Source organism: Muscardinus avellanarius, assembly GCF_963383645.1.
Source record: "Muscardinus avellanarius genome assembly, chromosome: 4".
NCBI classification, from domain to species: domain Eukaryota; kingdom Metazoa; phylum Chordata; class Mammalia; order Rodentia; family Gliridae; genus Muscardinus; species Muscardinus avellanarius.
In genome coordinates this window covers 68,543,979-68,565,138 of record NC_137789.1, presented here as the reverse complement: position 1 = coordinate 68,565,138, position 21,160 = coordinate 68,543,979, and the positions used below count along the sequence as shown (strand labels likewise).

Below are 21,160 nucleotides of genomic sequence, written 5' to 3'. Positions count from 1 at the left end.
GTTCTGATTAAGGTGGCATCCAAGGCTCATGGAGTATCTTCTGAAGTTCAAATAGGGAAAGATCTATCTCCAAGATCACATGATAATTGGCAGAATTCAGTTCCTGGAGGGAAGTTGGACTGGGCCTGAGTTCCTATCTAAGTTTTTATCACTTGATTTTTTTTTAAAAAAATGATTATTGGTGCATTTTAGTCATACATCTCAATGAAGTACAAGATGGTAGAGTTATATATACATATATCACCTCATACAATTAGCCTTACCCAAATCCCGGTCTATTTCCTTCCCCTCCCTCCTTCTCAAGTTTGCTTAGTGATTGATTTTAATATGTTTGTGAATGCACATCATGTATATTAGGGAATTTCCCTTTCCCTCCTCCTATCTTCCTCAGTTAGGTGGATTTGCTCATCTATATTATCTCATTCTTCATCCATATTTCCTCCTATGACCCATTTTCTCCCTAGTTTCTGCATATTAGGGAAAGCATCTGATTTCTTATTTTTTGTGACTGACTAATCTCACTTAGCATAATGTTCTCCAGTTCCATCCATTTCCCTGTAGATGATGTAATTGTGTTTTTATTTATGGCTGAGTAAAATTCCAATGTGTACATATAGTTTTGTAATCCATTCATCTGTTGATGGACATCTTGGCTGATTCCATAGTTTGGCAATTGTGAATTGTGGGCTACGAACATAGTTACACATGCACTAGTTTGGTAGTTTGGTTTCAGTTTTTTTGGGTAGATACCCAAAAGTGGTATTGCTGAATCATATGGTAAGTTTGTTCCCATTCTCCTGAGGATCCTCCATACTGTTTTCTAAAGTGGTCGCACTAATCCCATCAAAAATGTAGTAGAGCTGGGCGTGGTGGCGCATGCTTGTAATCCCCGCACTTGGGAGGCGGAGACAGGAGAATCGCGCAAGTTTGAAGCCGGCCGCGCTGGCTTACGAGACCCTGTTTCAAAATATAAAATAGGTCTGGGAGTGTAGCCTGGAGGTAGAAGGGCTTCCAGGAACCCCAGTACCACTAAAAAATAAAAATAAAAATGTAGTAGAGTTGCCACTTCTCCACATCCTCACCAGCATTTGTTGTTTTTGTGTTTTGAATGATTTCCATTCTAATTGGAGATAGGTGAAACCTCAGGGCAGTTTTAATTTGATTTTCTCTGATTGCTAATAATGATGAGCATTTTTCATGCATTTATTGGCTATTTGAATTTCTTTTTTCATGAGGTGTCTATTTAGTTCACTTGCCCACTTTTGATTGGGTAATTTGATTTCTTAGTGCTGAGTTTCTTGAGTTCTCTGTATATTCTAGATATTAGTCCTCTATCAGAGGAGTAGTTGGTAAAATTCTTTGCCCATGCTGTTGGTTCTTGGTTCCGGTTCTTGATAGTTTCCTTTGCTGTACAGAAACCCTTCAGTTTAATGCAGTCCCAAGTATTGATCTGCCTTTATGTTTCTTGTGTCTTTGGGGTCTTACTTGATTAAAAGATACTCTCAAACTGTCAAGTTGAATGTTCCTAGATCCTGTCCTCCTGGGAATTTATTAGCAAAATATATAATTGATGAACATAAGTATATAAACACAACAATGAGAGTTTTCCTCTGAAATTTGACACTAGAGTGGCATCTTACACATGGAGCTAATTAAATACAAGTCGAAACACATAAGGCAAATGATATTATGCTAATTTATGTGACCATTAGTTTGAAAAGTCTTTATTGAAAGTGTTCATGTTTTTATAAATAAGTGGACCCTCAGTTTAAAGTCAGATAAATTTAGCTTCAGTTACTCTGTTCTCCAGTTACTGCTTGTGTGCTTTGGAGAAATTCTTCAGATTTTCTAATCTTTCAAACCATATCTATAAAATGGAGATAATAATGACCTGTCTATCATGGTGTTGGGATGATTTATTCAGTCATTAATTTAATATGTAACTAGTTACCATGTATTTTCCTGAGGTAGTTTTAGAAAAAATAGGGAGATGTAAATGTAAGATAGCTCCTATCTTCCTTGGAATTTATTGTTGAATGATATACTTTATGAACAATAAGTATATAATGTAATTCTAGGAGATAATAAATATCATGAAGATGAATAAAAGAGTAAGGTGTGATAGAAGATGCATTCTTCGGATAGTCAAAGAAATATCCCTCTTAAAAAACAATATTTAAACTGAAACAAGAATGAAATAGACAGCACAGGATGGAATATCTGGACAAAGGGCTTTCCAAGTTGAAGGCAAATTGTAGAGACCCAAGGTCACTAACATTGATGTGGAATAGAAAGACGTTATAGATACTATATAAACATAATGAATCAGTTTCTTTTTATATTTTTATACTTTTTCTTATCATCATATTCCAGTATATAAGAAAATTAAAAATAAAAGTGTTTCTAAAGTAAGAAATGAAATGAGGTTCTTAGGTAATATCATAGCACATGACATGTTATTAAGGCATGGTTCCACAGAGACAACTATCCAAGAAAACAGAACACATTGGCAATGGTCTTCCAACATTTCATTGGGTGGCATTGTTTTGTGGCTTGAAGTATAAGGGATGAGAACAGCATGTGAATTCCAAGAAAGCAACATAGAATGGAAAATGAATTTACAATGTGTCAGAAAGAGTGGCCACATCTTGCGGCGTGTGGCTGACTTCTCAGTGATGGGAAAGGTATGTCAGTGCCTGCTTCTTGTCTGAGGCACACCACAAGGGAGACTGAGTTGGCAACCACTTTTGAAATACACCCACAGCACATTTTGTGTATGGCAATCCATGATCTTCTTTTTAATTCTTCTCCAAATTTGATTCTTTATTTTTCATAAAGGGCTGAGCATAAAAAAGAAATAAAGAGGGAGTTGGGGGGTAGGAAAGGGTAACTATGATACTTGATGTCACTTTTTAGATTAACCATTTCCAGTAAATGTGGCTCACATAATCCTATATGTTTTCTCTCCCCACACATACTTTTTATGACGTTGTTGGTTAGAATATGTTTCCTTGAGAATGTAGCATGGAGAGTTAAAAATCTCCATATCAATAGCACAAAGTTCAGATATACCTTTTCCAAATATTAGTCAGAATTTCTCATAAGAAAACAGTATTAATAAACCTTGTGAAGATGAAAGACAGGGAGAAAACCAAATAGAAAGGAAATAAAATATATGGCAGCTGAAGAATAAATCTAGAGTCAGGATTTCATGAAGGAAGAGTTATATCAAAGCAGATTAAAAGACCAAAAATAAGAGCAGAAGAGTATGAGGGTGGGTGGGTAGAAGATGTCAACTGTTCATGTCTTACTACACTAGAAATATAAGAAAAACACGTTAACACTAAATCTTGAGTTTATATCCAATAACATTACGTCTATTTGGTTGTGTATTTATGTCACTTGTATGAAATTAACTAACTTCAGGAAAACTTTACTAAAGACAAATTTAGAGCTTGGATATAGAAAAATTAACTGCTAGAATTGGGACAGTAGCAATTAGTGTATGAATTTATTGTACTTTTTCCAAACAGCTTATTTTAAGTTATCATATTACTAACCTGGTGCAGAAAAATTTGTCAGGATCAGGATAAGCTCTATTGATTTTAAGGTCTCAAACAAAATACTACCAAATATGAGATTAGGTCCAATTATTAAGTTCATGGTTAGTGTCCGAATAGAGTACACATATAAACTTCTCAGTATAGGACCTTATTAAGCTGGGTGTAGTGGCGCATGCTTATAATCCCAGCATTGGGGAGGCTGAGACAGGAGGATCACAGTTCGCAGCCAGCCTCAGCTACTTAGTGAGGCACTTTGAACTCAGTGAAACCCTGTTTCAAAATAAAAAATAAAAAATAGGGCTGGGGGTATTGCTCAGAAGTAGAATGCCTCTGGGTACCATCTCCAGTACTGAAAAAAATAAAAGGACCTTATTCATCTGACATAGAGGCTGTGGGAATTAATATAAAAATAAGTTGGGTCAACATTAATTTAAAAACAAAAATAATAAATGTAAGTTTGATATGTTACTGAAATAATGCATTCTGTAACATAATAATACTTAACAGGGCCTGTAATCATTCTACAACCACACCATTGGGATGAAAAAGGCTTTCTCAAAAAGACTGAACTGAAGCCAGGCGTGGTGGCGCGCGCTTGTATTCCCAGCATTTGGGAGGCTGAGACCTGGAGGATCGCGGTTCGCGGACAGCCTCAGCTACTTAGTGAGGCCCTCTGCAACTCAATGAGACCCGGTTTCAAAATAAAGAATAGAAAATAAGGCAGGGGGTGTAGCTTGGAGGTCAAATGTCCCTGGGTTCCATTCCCAGACCCATTAAAAAAAAAAAAAGACTCAACTGAGCTGGGTATGGTGGCGCATGCTTGTAATCCCAGCATTCAGGAGGCTGAAACAGGAGGATCACGGTTCGCGGACAGCCTCAGCTACTTAATGAGGTCCTCTGCAACTTAGTGAGACCCAGTTTAAAAATAAAGAATAAAAATAGGGCAGGGGGTGTGGTTCGGAGGTCAAATGCCCCTGGGTTCCATCCCCAGACCCGGAAAAACAAACAACAACAACAAAAAAAAAACAGATTGAACTGTTACAAAACATTCATTACATGAACAAGTAAGCCACAGACACATTCTAGAGGAATTAAAATTGGGAAATAGATTTTAAGAGAGTAATTTAAATGATGAGCTCTTTCTAAGATTTTACAATTTCTTATATCACACCTTTTTAACCTTCACCTTACAAAAATTAATAACCTACCTAGTCCTCATCTTTGAGATTAGCCAGCCTTTTCTTGGGACTACGTGGACACTGGCCTTGCTTCTCTCTCATCTGGACTCTCAACATGATGTTCCTCACTCTCTTTTTCAGTTTCCCAGCACCTCTGCTTCTAAGTTTCCCCATCTGTAGCCTGCCTCCAGCATCTTCAAATCTGGCACCTGACATCATTTTTTCAACACAGTCTCTAGGTTTCTGTGTTGGTAACACTGTGTCATCGCTTCAATTAGGGCTGGAAATGGGCTTTCAGTTATTCGAGACCAGTCTGCTTACATAACCCTAAGCTGATGTAGGTCCATAACCCCAGAGTTCCAGTTATTTTTTAGGAAAGGTAGTTATTCCCAATCTCTACTTTTCATCTGTAAAAACTTTAGAAAGTGACAAGTTTCAGGAAATAAAAGTCAATCTTCTGGTGTACACAATATAATTGCTTGAATTTACGGTGGGTGAAAGTTAAGAAAAATAAAGATGCACCCTGATGCAGGAACTTAGTTTTGAGTAGTGTTCGGATTTGAACTTGCTAGAAGAACTAGTATTTTCTTCCAGACTGGAAGAAGAAAACTACTACCAGACACCTCTCTCTCTCTCTCTCTCTCTCTCTCTCTCTATCTCTATCTCTATCTCTATCTCTCTCTATCTCTATCTCAATCTCTCTTTCTCTCTCTCTCTAACAAAGGAGCCTTCACAATTTATATAATGTTGGGTTCAATTAGCACAAGTCTTGGGATTCTTTGCAATCTAAGCAAACAAATCCTAGCCTATAAATTTTTTACAGAAGTTTGGTCATCATGTATCTGGTTATTGATAGTTACATTAGGAGAAATTATACATAGAATGGTGGCCAGCAAAGATTCTCTCAGGAAGTTTCTTGCTCTTTCCAATAAACAATGGAGACATAGAATTTATGTAAATTTAAAATTATATAAACATTTTACCTAACTTACTTGTCTAATCTCTTTTTGTGTTTATTGGCCTTATGTGGTCAAGGAAGTAAATATTCCATAACATACTTTCTCTTACCTTATTAAAGTGCAAAAATGTCAATAAGACAAATTCCATAAGGCTTTTTTCAAATGAAATTTTAACTTATTTTTTAGCTAACATTAATCTAAAAAAATGCAAGCTTAACATTTCTGATATGTACCACACTGTGTTCTTATTTGTGAACTGAATCATTATTTATAAATGTTATCATTTATGAACTTATAGTTGTACTATTTTGACATACTAGCAAAAATGCTGAACTCATATTTGAGGTATGATAATAAATAAGGAGAAACAATTGGAACATGGTCTTAACATCTTTCCCATCTTACATCCAGAACACACTCTAACAAAAGTGAGTTATGCCCCCATTCTCCTTTCTTTTCATTTTGGAAATATATCTACCTCACAGAACAGAAACAGTTCATCCATATTTTCTCTAAACTTGTCTAATTTCTTATGTTTTCTTAACATTTGCTTTATCCTTTTAATAATTCACTCAGAATATATAAAATCTGCTTCAAACATTTGACCGTATCAGCTTTATCAATATAAATCAACAAACCAATCACAAAGCAAGGAAAAGCTGCCATATAATTCTTGTGTAACCCATTACTGAATTACTGTGAAGGGACTTGATGTTTGGAAAGCTTTTAATTTTTGTTGTAAAGTTCCTTGAAACAGATGTGAAAATTCACTCATCTTCCTTAATGTCTAGTTCAAACAGCTGTAAATTATTTCACGGATTATACTCAAATGAAATGAAAGTCCTGGGATTATTTCATCCAGGCAGCTGTTATTTTCTTAAATTAAATCAAAACACTTCTCTGCTTGATTACTTCTTGGTTGCTTGCCACTGCGTGAAGATAAAATGCTCATGTCTTTACTCAAAAATTAGCTCATTCTCACTAGTGTTCTTTTGACTCAGAAGATGTATCACAATTTGATAAGATACCTTTAAAGCTAAGTTAAGGCTTTGTACTTTCTGTTGTGAAAAGGACAAAATGTAGGGATTTTTTTTTTAAAGTTTGAGATATTCATACAATAAACTTATTTAACTTAAAGTGAAAGTTAGACACAGAAAGTGTCACTGTTTGAATTTAACTACTCAAATGGCCATTGTGCTATTTTTTTCTCAGCCAGACAGCTGATAGCTCCATTCCAAACTCTAGATTCATCCTTCTGTCCACCAGACATTCACAGGGGTGTCTTGAAGACAGCTTGTGGGAAGTAGAGGATATTATACTTTCCTGAATTCTCTAAAAGTGATCATGTGGAGAAACCTGCTCAGATTTTATATTCTGCCACTTACCACATCCTTTTGAATCTTTCTCTGAGATTACCTTCTTCTCACTGCTACTCCTTTCTTTTAGGCTCTCAAAGTTTATACATAAATTACTGATTCCACCTACAAGCTATACCCTCAGCCCTATTTTTTATTTCTCATTTTGAAACAGGGTCTCACTAAATTGCAGAAGGCCTCAGTAAGTACCAGAGCTGTGAACCTATGCTCCACTTGTCTCAGCCTCCCAAGTACCGGGATCACAAGCAAGTGCCACCATGCCCGGCCAAATATTTTTTAAAAACAAATTTTCCAAAATTGGGTCCCATGTAAAGATCAATTTGCCAAATGCTTAATTAACCAATTATCACATCTTGTGATTTCTTATAGTCAATAAATATCAGGGAATGCTTTCCCTGGGCTAGACACACTTCTAGGATACTGAAATTGCAATAGTGAGAAAGATGAAGGTTCTTTTCTAAGATATTAGAAAAGAGACTAAATTTTAAAAGATATAAACAATAGTATGTGCATATGCATCTGTAGTACATACATGTGTGTTGCTGTGGTTTCTGATTGGGAAGATCCCCCCAGCCTCATGTATACAAAGGTGGGGCTTTGAGGCAAAGACTGGATCATAATCAAATAGATCAATTCAATGATAGCCAAATGGCCTAGTGGGAAGTGGGGTCTATTTGGAGGAAGTAGACCACTAGGGGCGTGCCCTGGAAGCCTTTATCATCTCCATGGCCTGCCTCTCTCTTTCCCTTTCTCTCTCTCCCTCTTTCTGCTTCTGGGCCACTGAGCTGAGTAGCTTTCCTCCATCACGCACTTCCTCCCTGCTGCTCTGCCTCACTTACCTTTCCAGAGCAATGGAGACAGCCCATCATGGACGGAAATCCCTGAAACTGTGACCCCAAATGAAGTTTTCATCCTCTAAGTTGTTCTTGTCAAGTGCTTTAGTCACAGTGACAAAAAAGCTGACCAACACACGTTAATGTTTATATATGTTGTATATGATTGTATAAACTCAGGTAAAAGGGATTGAAAACATAGAAAACTAAATAGAAGGATATTAGGTAATTAAGTAAATATTCCGTAGTAGAATCAATGACTATGGCTACATTTACATAATAAAAGTACTCTTGAATATATTCAATGAATGTATTTTTGTTGCATCAATATAAGGAATGTTATTTTGATTAACTCTTATAGAACACAGAATAATTTTCTTTGAAATATAATTTCTACTAATATATGACCTAGAATAGCACTAGCAAATAGAAATATAATATGAATCATAAATTATAGCGACATGTTAATTTAAAATTTTATAGTAGTCATCTCAAGAAGGAAAGAAAAACAAGTAAAATTGATTTTAATAATATACTTTAACTGAGTATATAATACTATTTCAACATGTAGTCAAAATAAAAGCTACAAATTGGATATTTTGCATTTATTTTCTTTGTATAAATTTTTGAAATCTGCTATGTATTTTACTTTTGATCACATTGTCTTTCTTTATGACCTGAGACCAAACTCTTTCCTCATCTTATGTTCTGCTGTTCCTATGCATCTCAAGCTACAACCCTGTTAACTGCATAGCATTCCCCAAAGTACCATATACTTGCATATCATTGTGCTTTTCCATGTTCTCCCATCCCTCCAAAAAGCTCTTTGCCATTTGGTCTGTCTTGTATACTTCTATTCATCAGTCATGTTACTTATCCAACCTCCTGATAGTTCTTGTACCAGTCAGGTTTCATTCAGAAAACTGAAAATATTCTACAGTATTAAAATAGAGATATAAATTCAGGCAATTGCATGTTTGGGTTGGAAGGTTGAAAGCCAGTGAACACGCTCTCAATTTTTAGATATTTACTGCAGCTGTGGCTCAGAGTCAGGCATTGGCTATTGCCACTTAGAAGTTAGAAAACTGAGAGGAATTACTTCAGAAGTCATAAATCTTCTGTGGTAAGAAGATTTAACTATGGCTCCAAAGGAAAGTGGAGACTTAAAATATAGACATTAACCAACAACTATGATATCTGAAGCCCACTTTATTAGGACTGCTGCTAGAGAAAATCAAAAAGCTCTACCTCTTTTCTACCTTTCAGATCTGTCAGTGGCTGCAGCTCATTGATGAAACCTAACCCCTATTGGGAGAACTCCTTAGCAAAAGAGTATAAGCAAAGACAGGTGTGGTGGCGCACACTTGTAATCCCCACACTTGGGAGGCAGAGACAGGAGGATTGCACAGGTTTGAAGCCAGCCTCGTTGGCTTAAGAGACCCTGTTTCCAAATAAAGATATAAAATAGGTCTGGGAGTGTAGCCCAGAGGTAGAAGGTTTCCAGGAACCCCAGTATCACAAAAAAAAAAAAGGAGAGTATAAGCAATATAGTTGTTAGTCTTCTAGTCTCTAAAACACAGGGAGGTATAGAATAGAGTAAGAATAGCGAGTGCCAAGTGCCAAGAGACAATACTTGGCTTAAAAAAAATAAAACTATAGTTAGTTGCTTTCTCACTTGTTTTCTATAATATTTAAAATATCTTATTTTGCTTTAGTGTCTGGAATAGAGCTGGCCACATTATATTATAATTATCTATCATCTTTTTCCATTTACTTCTTCCATTTAATTTCAAAATATTAAAATAGTACAAGTATATATTTCTAAATTACCATAAGGTGATTTTATGTAATTCTTTTCTACCCTTGTTATTTTAAGAATTGTGAGATTACTTGTTGGAAAATTATTACTTATTGTTTCAAAGGAATTTCTAGTTGACCAAAGTCTTTCCTTCAGTTGAATCTACTTGTGACCAAAAGTTTATATGTTCTCTCTACAGTAGTTCCCACTTTAACAATACTTAGAAAAGAGGCTCTAGTTAAGGAAGGAAGATAGGAAAAAATGGAGAAAGGGAGGGAGCCAGGGAGGAAGGAACAAAGGAACAAAGGAAAGAATTAATTCTTATCCCATTTGCCCTTTAAATACTCACAGGTGGCTGTTGTGGATGCAATTACATTGAAATAACTCATGGATTACAGAAATTTGCCACACACAAAATTTACACAAAATTTGTTAATTAATGTCATCATAATTTCTATTACATTCAGATTAGAGATTAGCTCTGTTTAAAAATAACTCCAAGCTGGGGGTAATCTCAGCATTTGGAAGGCTGAGATAGGAGGATCCCAGTTTGTGGCTAGCCCCAGCTACTAATTAGTGAGGCCCTTTGCAACTCAGTGAGGCCCTGTTTCAAAATAAAGAATAAAAAATAGGGCTGGGGGTGTAGCTTGGAGGTAGAATGCCTCTGGGTTTCATCCCCAGTACCACAAACAAAACAAAACGAAACAAAAAAACCCTCCAAGAACGATTTTTATATTTTATTTTCACAGTCAGGTTTGCTTCAGCCTTGTTGTACTTTGGGTTTAGAATGTTCCCCCCAAAGCTCATGTGTTAAAAGCACCCCCAGGGCAGGAATAATTACAGGTGAAATAATTAAATCAGGGATCTGCTCTCATTAGTGGATTAATCAAACGAAGTATTAATCATTTGAATGGATTTACTGAGTGATAAGTTAGGCAGGTGGGACATGGCTGGAAGAGACAGATCACTGGGTTGTGGCCTTGAGAAAGGTAACTGTCCCTGGTCACTTCCTGTCTTGTTTTCTGCTTGGGCCACCATGATGTGAAGGCGGCATCCCTCCCCCATGGGGTGGCCAACCATGGGCTGAAACCAGGAGCCTCCAATAGACCTTGCCTCCTTTAAGTTGTGCGTGTCAGATACTTTTGGTCACAGCAGTTGAAAATGTTGATGAAAACGAGCCTCAAAGATCATGTTTGTGTAAAATTAAATGAACATGACAGGAAGACTACACATTTTTTTCTCATCAGGAAAAGAGTTAAGTAATTATAGAATTGAGAAAGGAAGGCAGGAGAAATGAAGAAAGAAAAAATAAAGAGTAAATAAAAGCTCTGATATTGTAGGAGAGGTAAAATTTCAACTTTTAGGTGTTTTATATTTTTGCTATTTCTTATTTATTTTTTGGTTATGCTTGGAAATTAAATTGACATAATAAATTAGCTGGAGAAAATCACATAAATTTATTTAACACAACTTTTATTTGGCATGGGAGCCTGATAAGAAATGAAGACCCAAGAAACAAATTCAATTGTTATATACTGAATCAGACAAAGAATGCTGAAACATGAAGCACTGAAAAATTGTTATGAACACTTAAAAATAAGAGCTATTTTAGCACAGTCTGTCTAGAGGTCTCTCATTCTCAAATGCTTGTCCTTGATTATCACAATTTTATTATTTTTTCTAGTACAGGGAAAAATATTTCACATGGGAATCATGGGAATTTCATCTTTTGCTTCTAAGAAACAAAATAAATTTCAGAGTGATCTTAAACTTGCCGTTTTTCAAGTGCCTTTAACTCCAAATCATCAACATGCCAGAAAAGCATATTTGTAACTCCTTTAAAACTACTGATGTTCAAAATTTTTTAAGTTTTTTATATTAAAATGTTCCTGGAATTTCCTCCCTTGATTTATCCAGTATTGAAGTGTTTGGACAGAATCTTACTCAAATTTTGTTGTTTTTTTTTTCTCCTTCTCTTTCAATATATCCAAAATTTTCCAAGTACAGGCATTTCTGTTTCTTTCTCTTGGTTATTTAATCCTGGATAACTGCTTCCTTTAATAAAGTTGTTAAGGAAATGGGGCGAGTGAGACCTAGATTTTTATTTTGTTTTTGTTCTTTGTAAAATAAACATAAATTATCAGTATTCTATCAAGACTGAATTAGATTCTTTATGGCTATATCAGCTCTTAGAGCTTGATTAGTACTCAATAGATATTAGAAGCTTGTTGACTTTCCTCAAAAGGACAAATATTGGTAAAGAAAGACATAATGAATGGATATTTCTCAGTGAGTACTCTCCAAAGATTGTAGGGACCAATTTCACTGTTGTCACCAGCACAGTGGCTTCTGATAATTTCTAAGCCATGGCAGTTATTGAAGCAATTTCATAGCTTACAGCACTATAAAGGCTTCAAGGAACCAAAAAATGAATTTCAGAGGCATCTTACAATAAGATTCTCTTTTCTCCCACACTATGATAGTTATTCTAAGATGGAAAGGAGAGGATATCCCGACAGGTATGGGGAGTGACTAAAGAATATTCAAGAAAACTCTCTAGGTACTCTCCTTAAGTTTTCCCATGAAAGGAGAGCTATGGCAGGTAGAGCTTTGGCAGATGTAGTCACAAAATTTGTATCTTATTACCTTCCCTACATAAGATAAGCAATCTGGAAATGCTTAGAAATTACCACACCACTATTCTATGTCTTATTAATAGAGCAATATTGTAAGGGTAGGTAGATAGTTGACAGTGTTAGCATTTGAACATGTCCTCAAAGGTAATGAGTGGATATATGTCTGAACTACTTACACCAGGATGAACCACATTATTTATCCCGATCAGAATGAAAATTAACTCAGTCTTCACTTCATTTTTGCTCTAAAATTAAAATCAAACTGGGTGTGGTGACATGCACCTATAACCTGAGTATTTGGGGCCGAGACAGGAGTATCACAAGTTCAAAGCCAACCTTGGCAACTTAGGCCTGCAGCAACTTAGTGACGCACTGTTTTAAAATAAAATAGAGCTGAGAGGTGTAGAATGCTTCTGGGGTTCAATCTCTAGTATAATACACACACACAAATAAGGAAGGAAGTTTTTAGGTCTATTCATGAAAATGTGTTTCCCCAAAGCGTTTTTATTTAAATAATCTTTTACACATTCAATTTCCTTTTTATAACAGCATCAGATCTACCCTAAATCCACCATAGAATTGTACTGTGAATATATGAGAAGCATAGATTTGGGTTAAGCCATGTAGTTTAAGACTTCTGCAACATTCTAAATCATCCACCATAAACAAATAGACAGCTCCTGCTTTAGACATGTCCAGGGATAGGATGGTCATATCCTAAATGATAGTGTCTAATATGCCTTTGAATTAGTATAAGTGATAAAAAGATATTATATTCACCCAGAAACATACTTCCCTTTCCTAAGTAAGACCCATTCCTTCTCTGGAGCCATAAAGAGAACTCTAATGTTTATTCTATATGACAGCCTTTTAGATATTTAAATGTTGTCATTGAGGAAATAAAGGAAGACCATGTACATGAGAACAGCAGTAAATATCTATTTATTCAGAGTTTGTAGTCACATGGAAGTCAGTCACTCTCCCTTGGAGTTGTCAGACTCAAAGAAAGGCAGAGAGAGTAGGAATGCTTTAAAATGAAAGAGAAGGAAGACTCACAGTATGTTCGGATTGAAATTATTTTGGCAAGTGAAGCCTAGAGTCAGGCTAAAGAAACAGATTATCTTACATAATTGTTTTGGGGAGCACATTTGGCTTTTGGTTAGTTCTGCATTGAAAATCAGGGTGAAAGAAGGGAAACTAGCATTTATTAACCAAGTCCTGAATGTTTGGGACTAATTTCTTCAGATATGATTGGTCAGTGTTATGGTGTCATACATATTCTGCACGGTGTCTGTTTATACATTGAGTGTTGGTTTCTCAGTCTATTTTTTTTATTATCCTCTCCCCTGCAAGAGATGAGCTGCGAGCTAAGGTTAGTGGTCCCGATCCTGATTGTTCATTTATCTTCACAGTCAATTGTATCACAAGATCTTGTTCATTTTTATTGTACCATTTTTTGGGCCACATTGAAACATTTGAGATTTTTTATAGAATTCAGTGGACCAGCATTATAATCCCTATGACAAAATACAAATGTGATTTCAAGTTTACTCACGGCACTGTGATGGTGCAGGGCTATAAATTCAGCTACCCTGGAAATTGAGGTAGAAAGATCATAAGATCATGGTAGAAAGATCACCACTACTCTTGCCACTGACAAGTTGCGATCACAAACTTAAGTGACTTAGTGAGATCCTGCCTAAAAATAAAATAAAAAGGGCTAAGGATGTAAGTCAGTGGTAGAATGCTTGTCTATCATATGCAAGGCCCTGAATTCAAATCTCTAACAACACACACACACACACACACACACACACACACACACACACACACTATTTATGATACTTGAAAACCCAAAATTTCAATTGTTCAGTCCATGTTTAAAGAACAAATCTCATAGGTAACAAGTACCAAACTTAGATTGCCAAGTAGCCTTTTCCTTAAGGAAACATAAAGACTTTTCTCTCTTACCTCCATTTATTCAAGTATAATAAGAAGGACTGGCAATGTCACAGATTCTACCATGACTAGTGAGCAAAATATCTAGAATAATGTGATGATCCACCATTATTCTTGCCACTGACAAGTTGAGATGGATGTATATTCCATCTATAGTAAGGATAATATCATTAATACCTTCTGCCACAGTTAGTTATACAGATCTTTCAGTCTTGTGTCTATGATTCCTATTTTTGGAAAATACTTTAATTACTTGTATAAACAATGAATTAGTTAACTCTCCTAAGTACAGAGTCTAAATAATCAAAGTGTTCTTATTTTGGAGCTTACATCTGAATTGAAATCTCCAGTCATGATGGTATATAGCATTAAGGTGTCCATGTATAGATAAGGTTTCAATACTATTTCCAAAGTGCATGAGACATTACTCTAAAGCAAGCAGAACTAGCCATCCTGGCTTCAAAGCAAGTAGCATCTGATTGGAACACATGGGGATCTAGGAAAAAAGCAATTATTTAGGAGATCAGATTTGAATCTCCATTACTCTCTTCCAGGTAGAAAGTAATTGGCTCATTATCCCACTAAGATTGTTGAATTCAAATTGGAAATTTCCTAGATTACAGTGACTAGACTCATACTTTTTCTGTGAGAGACAGAAACCAAAGTAACAGGTTGATTCATATAAGGACATTTGTCCATGTAGGTGCAAATAGAAATGCCACCATCTATATATCCCTATCATCTCAAATTGATGAAACTGAAATTTTTCACAGGGGTATTTGGTTGTTTGTTTGTTCATTTATTTTTTATCATGGAGATCTGGTTAGAGATTGAATAGTCGGTAATCAGTAAGCTTGAGAGTTATTATTTGGAATAATCTGAAATTGGGGTTTGAACATGATTAGGTTTTGATCTAACAATTTTCATAAAAATGGTATGAAAGAGAGAAGTGCCATTGTGAGTGAATGACAACTTGTGATCAATAGAAAATGAGAATAATAAAAATGAATAATTAAGCAGTAGAAGGAAGTAGGAATTAGAGAAATTTGGTCAATATTTTCGGCAGATGCTGTCCACTGTCAGAGATCATCAACTTGCTTAGAAGGTCTTGGGCCATCTATCTACTGTGAAGATGAACTGCTTTTGAAGCATTCCTGAGAATCCTCAGTTTGATATCTCTGTTAGAATAGGTTCCTAATTTTGTTGATTCTGGATTGTTTTAGTTATTAATTTTGAGGATTTACCACAGGTGCTTTTACTCCTCTCTTAGTTGCTAACAATATCTGATGATCTTTCCAATGAGGTTTTAGAACACTTTTTCTTCAATATATCTCATGGTTAGATATCATGACAAAGCTCTTTAAAATATTTTGGGAGCACAGCCTTAACCTGTTGGCAGGACTAGGTATAATATATGGCTCTCTTGTAATATTTTGCCATGGTTATGTAAGCAAAGCTGAGTACAGCGTCATAGATGAAGTCCTAAGACACATAGGTCTTTGAAGCAATTATCACTTCATAGAAAACAATTTTTCCCAAAGAATATAGACCATACTGCCAATAGGCCAAATGATAGTAGTTTTGACTATAGATGCTCATGTGTTTCTGACAGTTTTATTAATTTTATTTCAAGGATAGCATTGATTCCACTCTTCCAGAAGAATGTAGGTGGTAGGAGCAGCATGGTTTCGAATATGGTATATGGTTCTTTTGTGTTTCTTGTGAAATATGTGCCTTGGCCACTTGATATAAAGTTTGTATTCCCAAGGCTGGAAACAAAATAAAGCAGTTATTTAGAGATATTTAGAGACTGTAAAGACTATAGATTTTTGGCACACAATTGTTTCAACCCATCTTAAAAGTACATATATAATATCTAAAACATTAAAATTCCATGAAGGATGGAAGCTGTAAAAAATTCATTGGTAGGTGTTCAAAAGGCCTTTAAAGCTTTAGTTCCTGGCCTATGTAACTTCTACAGTTTTTCCAGAATTATGTTGTTGACAAATGAGTGACATATAACTCAAAAATTACCTTACCTGTCTTTTTAAAGTTTCTTCAGCCATATTGATTTATGAATATAAGCAATTTCCTGTACTATGATAAGTAATTTCCTAGAGAAACTAATTAGTATCCATCTGAAACAATCTGGTGCCACCAAGATCTTCTGAATGAAAATAATATCATATTTTTAAATTTTTATTTTTAGAATCATGAGCTAAATGTTTATAGTTTACAATGCTGTTTTTGAGTTACTTCAGGAATTTATTCTTTGAGATTTTAAACAAGATCACAACCTTGGTAAAGACTATTTGGCAATTATTTGCTGAAGCATTTTTCTTCAGTTCCATTTTACTTTTATTTGATGAGCCCCAATCTTTATAATAGCTAGCTATCTCTTTATAAAGCAAGAGTAAATATAAAATTGTCTTATACATCTTGTCTGCTTCTGAATGAAAGTTTCAGTGGATCTGAGAAGTTTCTTGTTTCCAAAGCATTCCAAAGTTATGGTTAAAAAAGTATTTTGCATATATTTACTCTGAGTCTTTGGATAGTTAGTGTACCAGTATTAGGAAATGGCCTAAAATGATTCGAAAAAGTTTTGGTTATTAATATATATTTCAAAAATCCGTTTATAGAAAGTGGAGTTCAGATCTTTAAAAAAGAAAAGCAGTTAGGAGCTAGTTACTGTCAGGCATTCAAGGAGCTGTTATAATGCAAAGTACCATCACTAAAAGTAATTAGGAAGTGGATAGAGGAGTTGGGACCTAGGACTTTCACATTCTAAAAGCAGGTTTAAATAAGAATTCCTCAAGAGTATGGGAGGAGGGTATTGATGTTTGTGAAAGGTAGCCCTGACCTTGTAAATCGTTCTGCTCGTAACAAAAGAAACCTAGGCTTATACCTGCAGTTAGGCAGGAAGGGTTTTTTGTCAGGCCAGAAATCCCCATAAGTATAACAAAAGAGGTCTGCATGGAGTTAAGGGGCAGACTTACATCTAGGTCATAGGATTACATGGTAGAACAAGATGGGGGTTTTGTATCTGTAAATGCTGTTTTATATTTTGAACTCTGGTGACTTCGTTTCAGGCTACCCCCCATACTATCCCATGGTAGTACAGGGCTGTAGCTGTCTTCTTTATTTCTATATTTATAATAATAAACTCATTTAAGTTTTTGGCAAGAGTTTGGACTAGTGCATTTCCATCCTAAGTCTGGACAAGAACCTATGTTTATGGGAACAGTTTCCAGGAGCCTAACAGAAGTCCCTGGGAATAATTTCCCCAAACCATAACAGTTAGTAAGCTGAAATAAATACAATAGTCCTGAAATCTGGGATGATTTTACTTCAGATAGAGCTACCTGCAGCTTAAATTAGTGATAGTAGAGGTTCAAGGGAAATTCCTCTCCTCCCATGCCTTCTGGAGGCTCACTGAAATAAACTTGACAATAGGCAGATTAGCAAGTGAAAAAGCATATGGATTTACTAATTTGCATAGCAGCATCACAGGATGGTAATTATTGAAAAACCCACAAAGAATCAGAAACTTATATAATCTCTTCATAGGGAAGAGTGAAATGAAAGTGTATGAGCAACCTTGAGGAATAATAAAAATGATTTTGCGGGGAGATAAATAATCTCAACCAAAAGACAATGTCTGTGACAAAATTCATTTGGACTCTAGTTGTTATTATTTCTTTTTGCCTTCTTCCCTGAGGTTATCCTTCCTGGTTAATTAAATTTTACGACAATTGCATCCTCTCTGGAAAGAGAACTTCCCTTGGTCAGGTAAGGGGACTTCAGAAAGCCTTCTCCTATGCTTCTTTAGAGAAAGTCATCAAACATTAACAAGGAGAGGGGAGGGACAGAGACACCTTAGTTATAAAATGGTTTCTCTAACTTAGCATGTCAAAGGGCTACCCACACTTTTTTGGTGCCCCATCACTAGCATATCTTGCTTGATAAACTCTAGTTTCAATTTTGAAGTATGACCCATCAACATATAATATTGAGTCAAGGTTTACAAATGGGAATCCTTAAGTGAAAAAAATGAATGAAATATAAGTTCTTTAACTGTGGAAAGAAGGTCATGAGGTTCCATTCTTCTGGTTGGGACAGGAGAGTGGCAAAAGTCAGAGTATTTCAGTGGTAAATAGTAAACAAGAAGAGACTAGCAACAGCTCATGAGAGGTTAATTGCTGCTAAAAAGTATTGTGTCTCATGCTCAGTAGCAGTAGTGTCTGTATTGCCCCAGAAAACATGAAATCAAGAGAGGAGCCTGTAAGTACTTTAGCAGAAACACTACATTTTGAAGTGGCAGCTATGCTGGTAAACCAGAGACTAAGTCTTTACAACTGGCTCAAGGTGATGAGTTTTGTATGACTCCCATGAAGTTGAGTTCAAACTCTAAGAGCTTCGCTAGATTGTTTAGGCATATAAGTAGTCAAGAAGGCTCTTTCTAAGGAGTTCCTTATGAAGGGAGTCTGTTGAGTATCTTTCTTCATGTTTTAGACTGGGTTGTCATCATCTCTGGAAAATTTTACACTCATTTTAAATTTGTAACATCCACTTAAGCCTAGAAATCCTTTCAATTGTTTTGTGAAGGGTCTAGGATATTTATAGCCTTTGGTCAATCAGAAGAGAATGAGCCGCCTCCTTGTGTAGCTTATGTCATTAAAGGACTATATATTTTTCTCTCTCTCTTTTTTTTTTTTTTTGGTGGTACTGGGAGTGGAACCCAGGGGCTTTTCTACCTCCAGGCTATATCCCCAGACCTATTTTATACTTTATTTGGAAACAGAGTCTCACCAAGTTGCTGAGAGCCTCACTAAGTAGCTGAGGCTGGCTTTGAACCTGTGTGATCCTCCTGTCTCAGCCTCCCAAGTGCTAGGATTACAAGTGTGTGCCACCATGCTCGGCTAATAAAGGACTATATTTTTGCAAAACTATAATTTATATTTTAAAATTTTGTCTTTTCTTTGCTAGAGTTGAAAGGAAATAAATGTATTCCTTTTTATAGGCTTTGTTCTTGGAATGAAAATGTAGATTATGTATATATCATATTAGCACAGTGAGAATATAACTAGATCTTTTCTAACAAAGGAATAGATCAACTGAGGCTCCACTTTGTACAGCTGCTATTGTGTACCTTTATGTCAGCTTGTATCTTTGTAAAGATAGCATTACTTTAAAATTGTAAGTGCCAGCTGGCAATTCCTTCAACCAATGGCATAAAAATTGTAAGGCGATGTTCCCACCAATAGGATCATAGCATAGAAGTTCCATGTTGGAAATAAAAATGTCCAGCAGTTTTTTGCCATGCTGTTCCTGCACACCTGACTTAAGGGGTGGCAGGATCCCTTTTTGCAAAATGTAATTTACCTTTTTGAGCTGCTTTCAAATATGTGTTTTTTTCTTACAACATCATAGAAATTTATTTTTATTATTTTTATTTTTTATTTTTTGGTGGTACTGGGGTTCCTGGAAGCCCTTCTACCTCCGGGCTACACTCCCAGACCTATTTTTACATTTTTATTTGGAAACAGGGTCTCCTAAGCCAGCGCGCGCGGTGGCTGGCTTCGAACCTGCGTGATCCTCCTGTCTCTGCCTCCCAAGCGCGGGGATTACAAGCGTGCGCCACCATGCCCGGCCATAGAAATTTATTTTTGACAGAACTGAATCACAAGGGAAATTGAAATCTTAAGTCTTGATTGAGAACCTGGGAAAGATGGGAGCGAATTTCAGTGTCCTTCTAGGGCATGGATATCCAGGTATAATGTTGTTCTCCCCTGGAGTAAAGAAAAAAAATTAAGAATGGAAAAAATAAGATGATTTTAAGTATATTATGAGTGGAGGTTTAGGGATGGGGAAGCTGGAAGAAGGCTAATTAGAAGTGGACGATTTATGTAATTGGTTTTGGAGTATATTTGGCTTTATCTGATTGGTACTGAGTTGTAAGCAAAGGAAAAACAAAACAAAAATACAGGAAAGCTGGCAGTTATTAACCAAGCCCTGATCATTTTAATTTATAGCTGCAGAGGCATCTCTGGATAAGGTTACAGGAGAGGTGTATATCTGTGTTTATGATCATATGTGTTCTACCCATTGTCAGCCTGTATCTTCCATATCTCATCATTTGGTTTTTCATAAATCTTCTCATGTAATTTGTCTCCAACTAAATATAAAAGTGATTTATAAAATAAATGAAGTTATGATTAATTAAGTTAGATTTTTGCAAATGGTAGCTATGAAATAACATTTTACCTATCAAACTACTGGCAGGTGCCTGAAAATATGCACTTTTCTTTTTAATTCTACTAGACTTATATTTTTTTCTCTGTAATTGTGTTGTTGCAGAGGATCTTGATGATTTAAGAATGGAGGGAGTCACAACCCTGGTACCTTCTGGGAGCAAATTTAACCAAGGTCGTCAGATTCACTCTGCAGAGCCTCAGGCCAAGGTCACACTGAATATCTGTTCAAGGTGTGCCAGGTAAAACATGTAATAGATATAGTATACACAAACTCAGTTTTTAAAATCTAAGATTTTGGTGCAAAGAGTATATTTCTCTGTGGTAAAGAAACTTTTTTTTTCTAATTATCTTTTATATTAACATTGGCAAGGGAGTTAGCTATGCAGTTTATCCTCATGCCCAATGCCACTCAGTCCAACAATGAATCAAAGAGTTTAAATTGTCTTTACTTCACAGCTTGAGGCTTTTTCTAGCCTTTGGATCTCTGAATTTCATTTGCTGTCTGCCCTTCTGTTCCTTTTCAAAGGAAGATTCAAGAGGCTCTGAATGTTCAAAGCCACTTGAAAGCACCTGCATAAAGAGAGAGTTTGCCCAGGTACAGTTT

General features: G+C 35.8%; 1 protein-coding gene across 5 annotated transcripts in view; it reads left to right on the top strand.

The window, feature by feature from the left end:
• The window catches only part of LOC308261871 (uncharacterized protein C8orf34 homolog), a gene marked incomplete at both ends in the record, with an annotated part of 438,078 nt that overhangs the window by 260,996 nt on the left and 155,922 nt on the right, over positions 1-21,160 (top strand). For 3 of the 5 annotated variants that reach the window (XM_080694053.1, XM_080694050.1, XM_080694052.1), the window contains one exon: positions 20,660-20,795. In XM_080694053.1, coding sequence (XP_080550179.1) covers positions 20,660-20,795 — 136 coding nt within the window. The remainder of the gene's footprint in view (positions 1-20,659; positions 20,796-21,160) is intronic. The other 2 variants (XM_080694054.1, XM_080694051.1) reach the window with 1 other exon arrangement.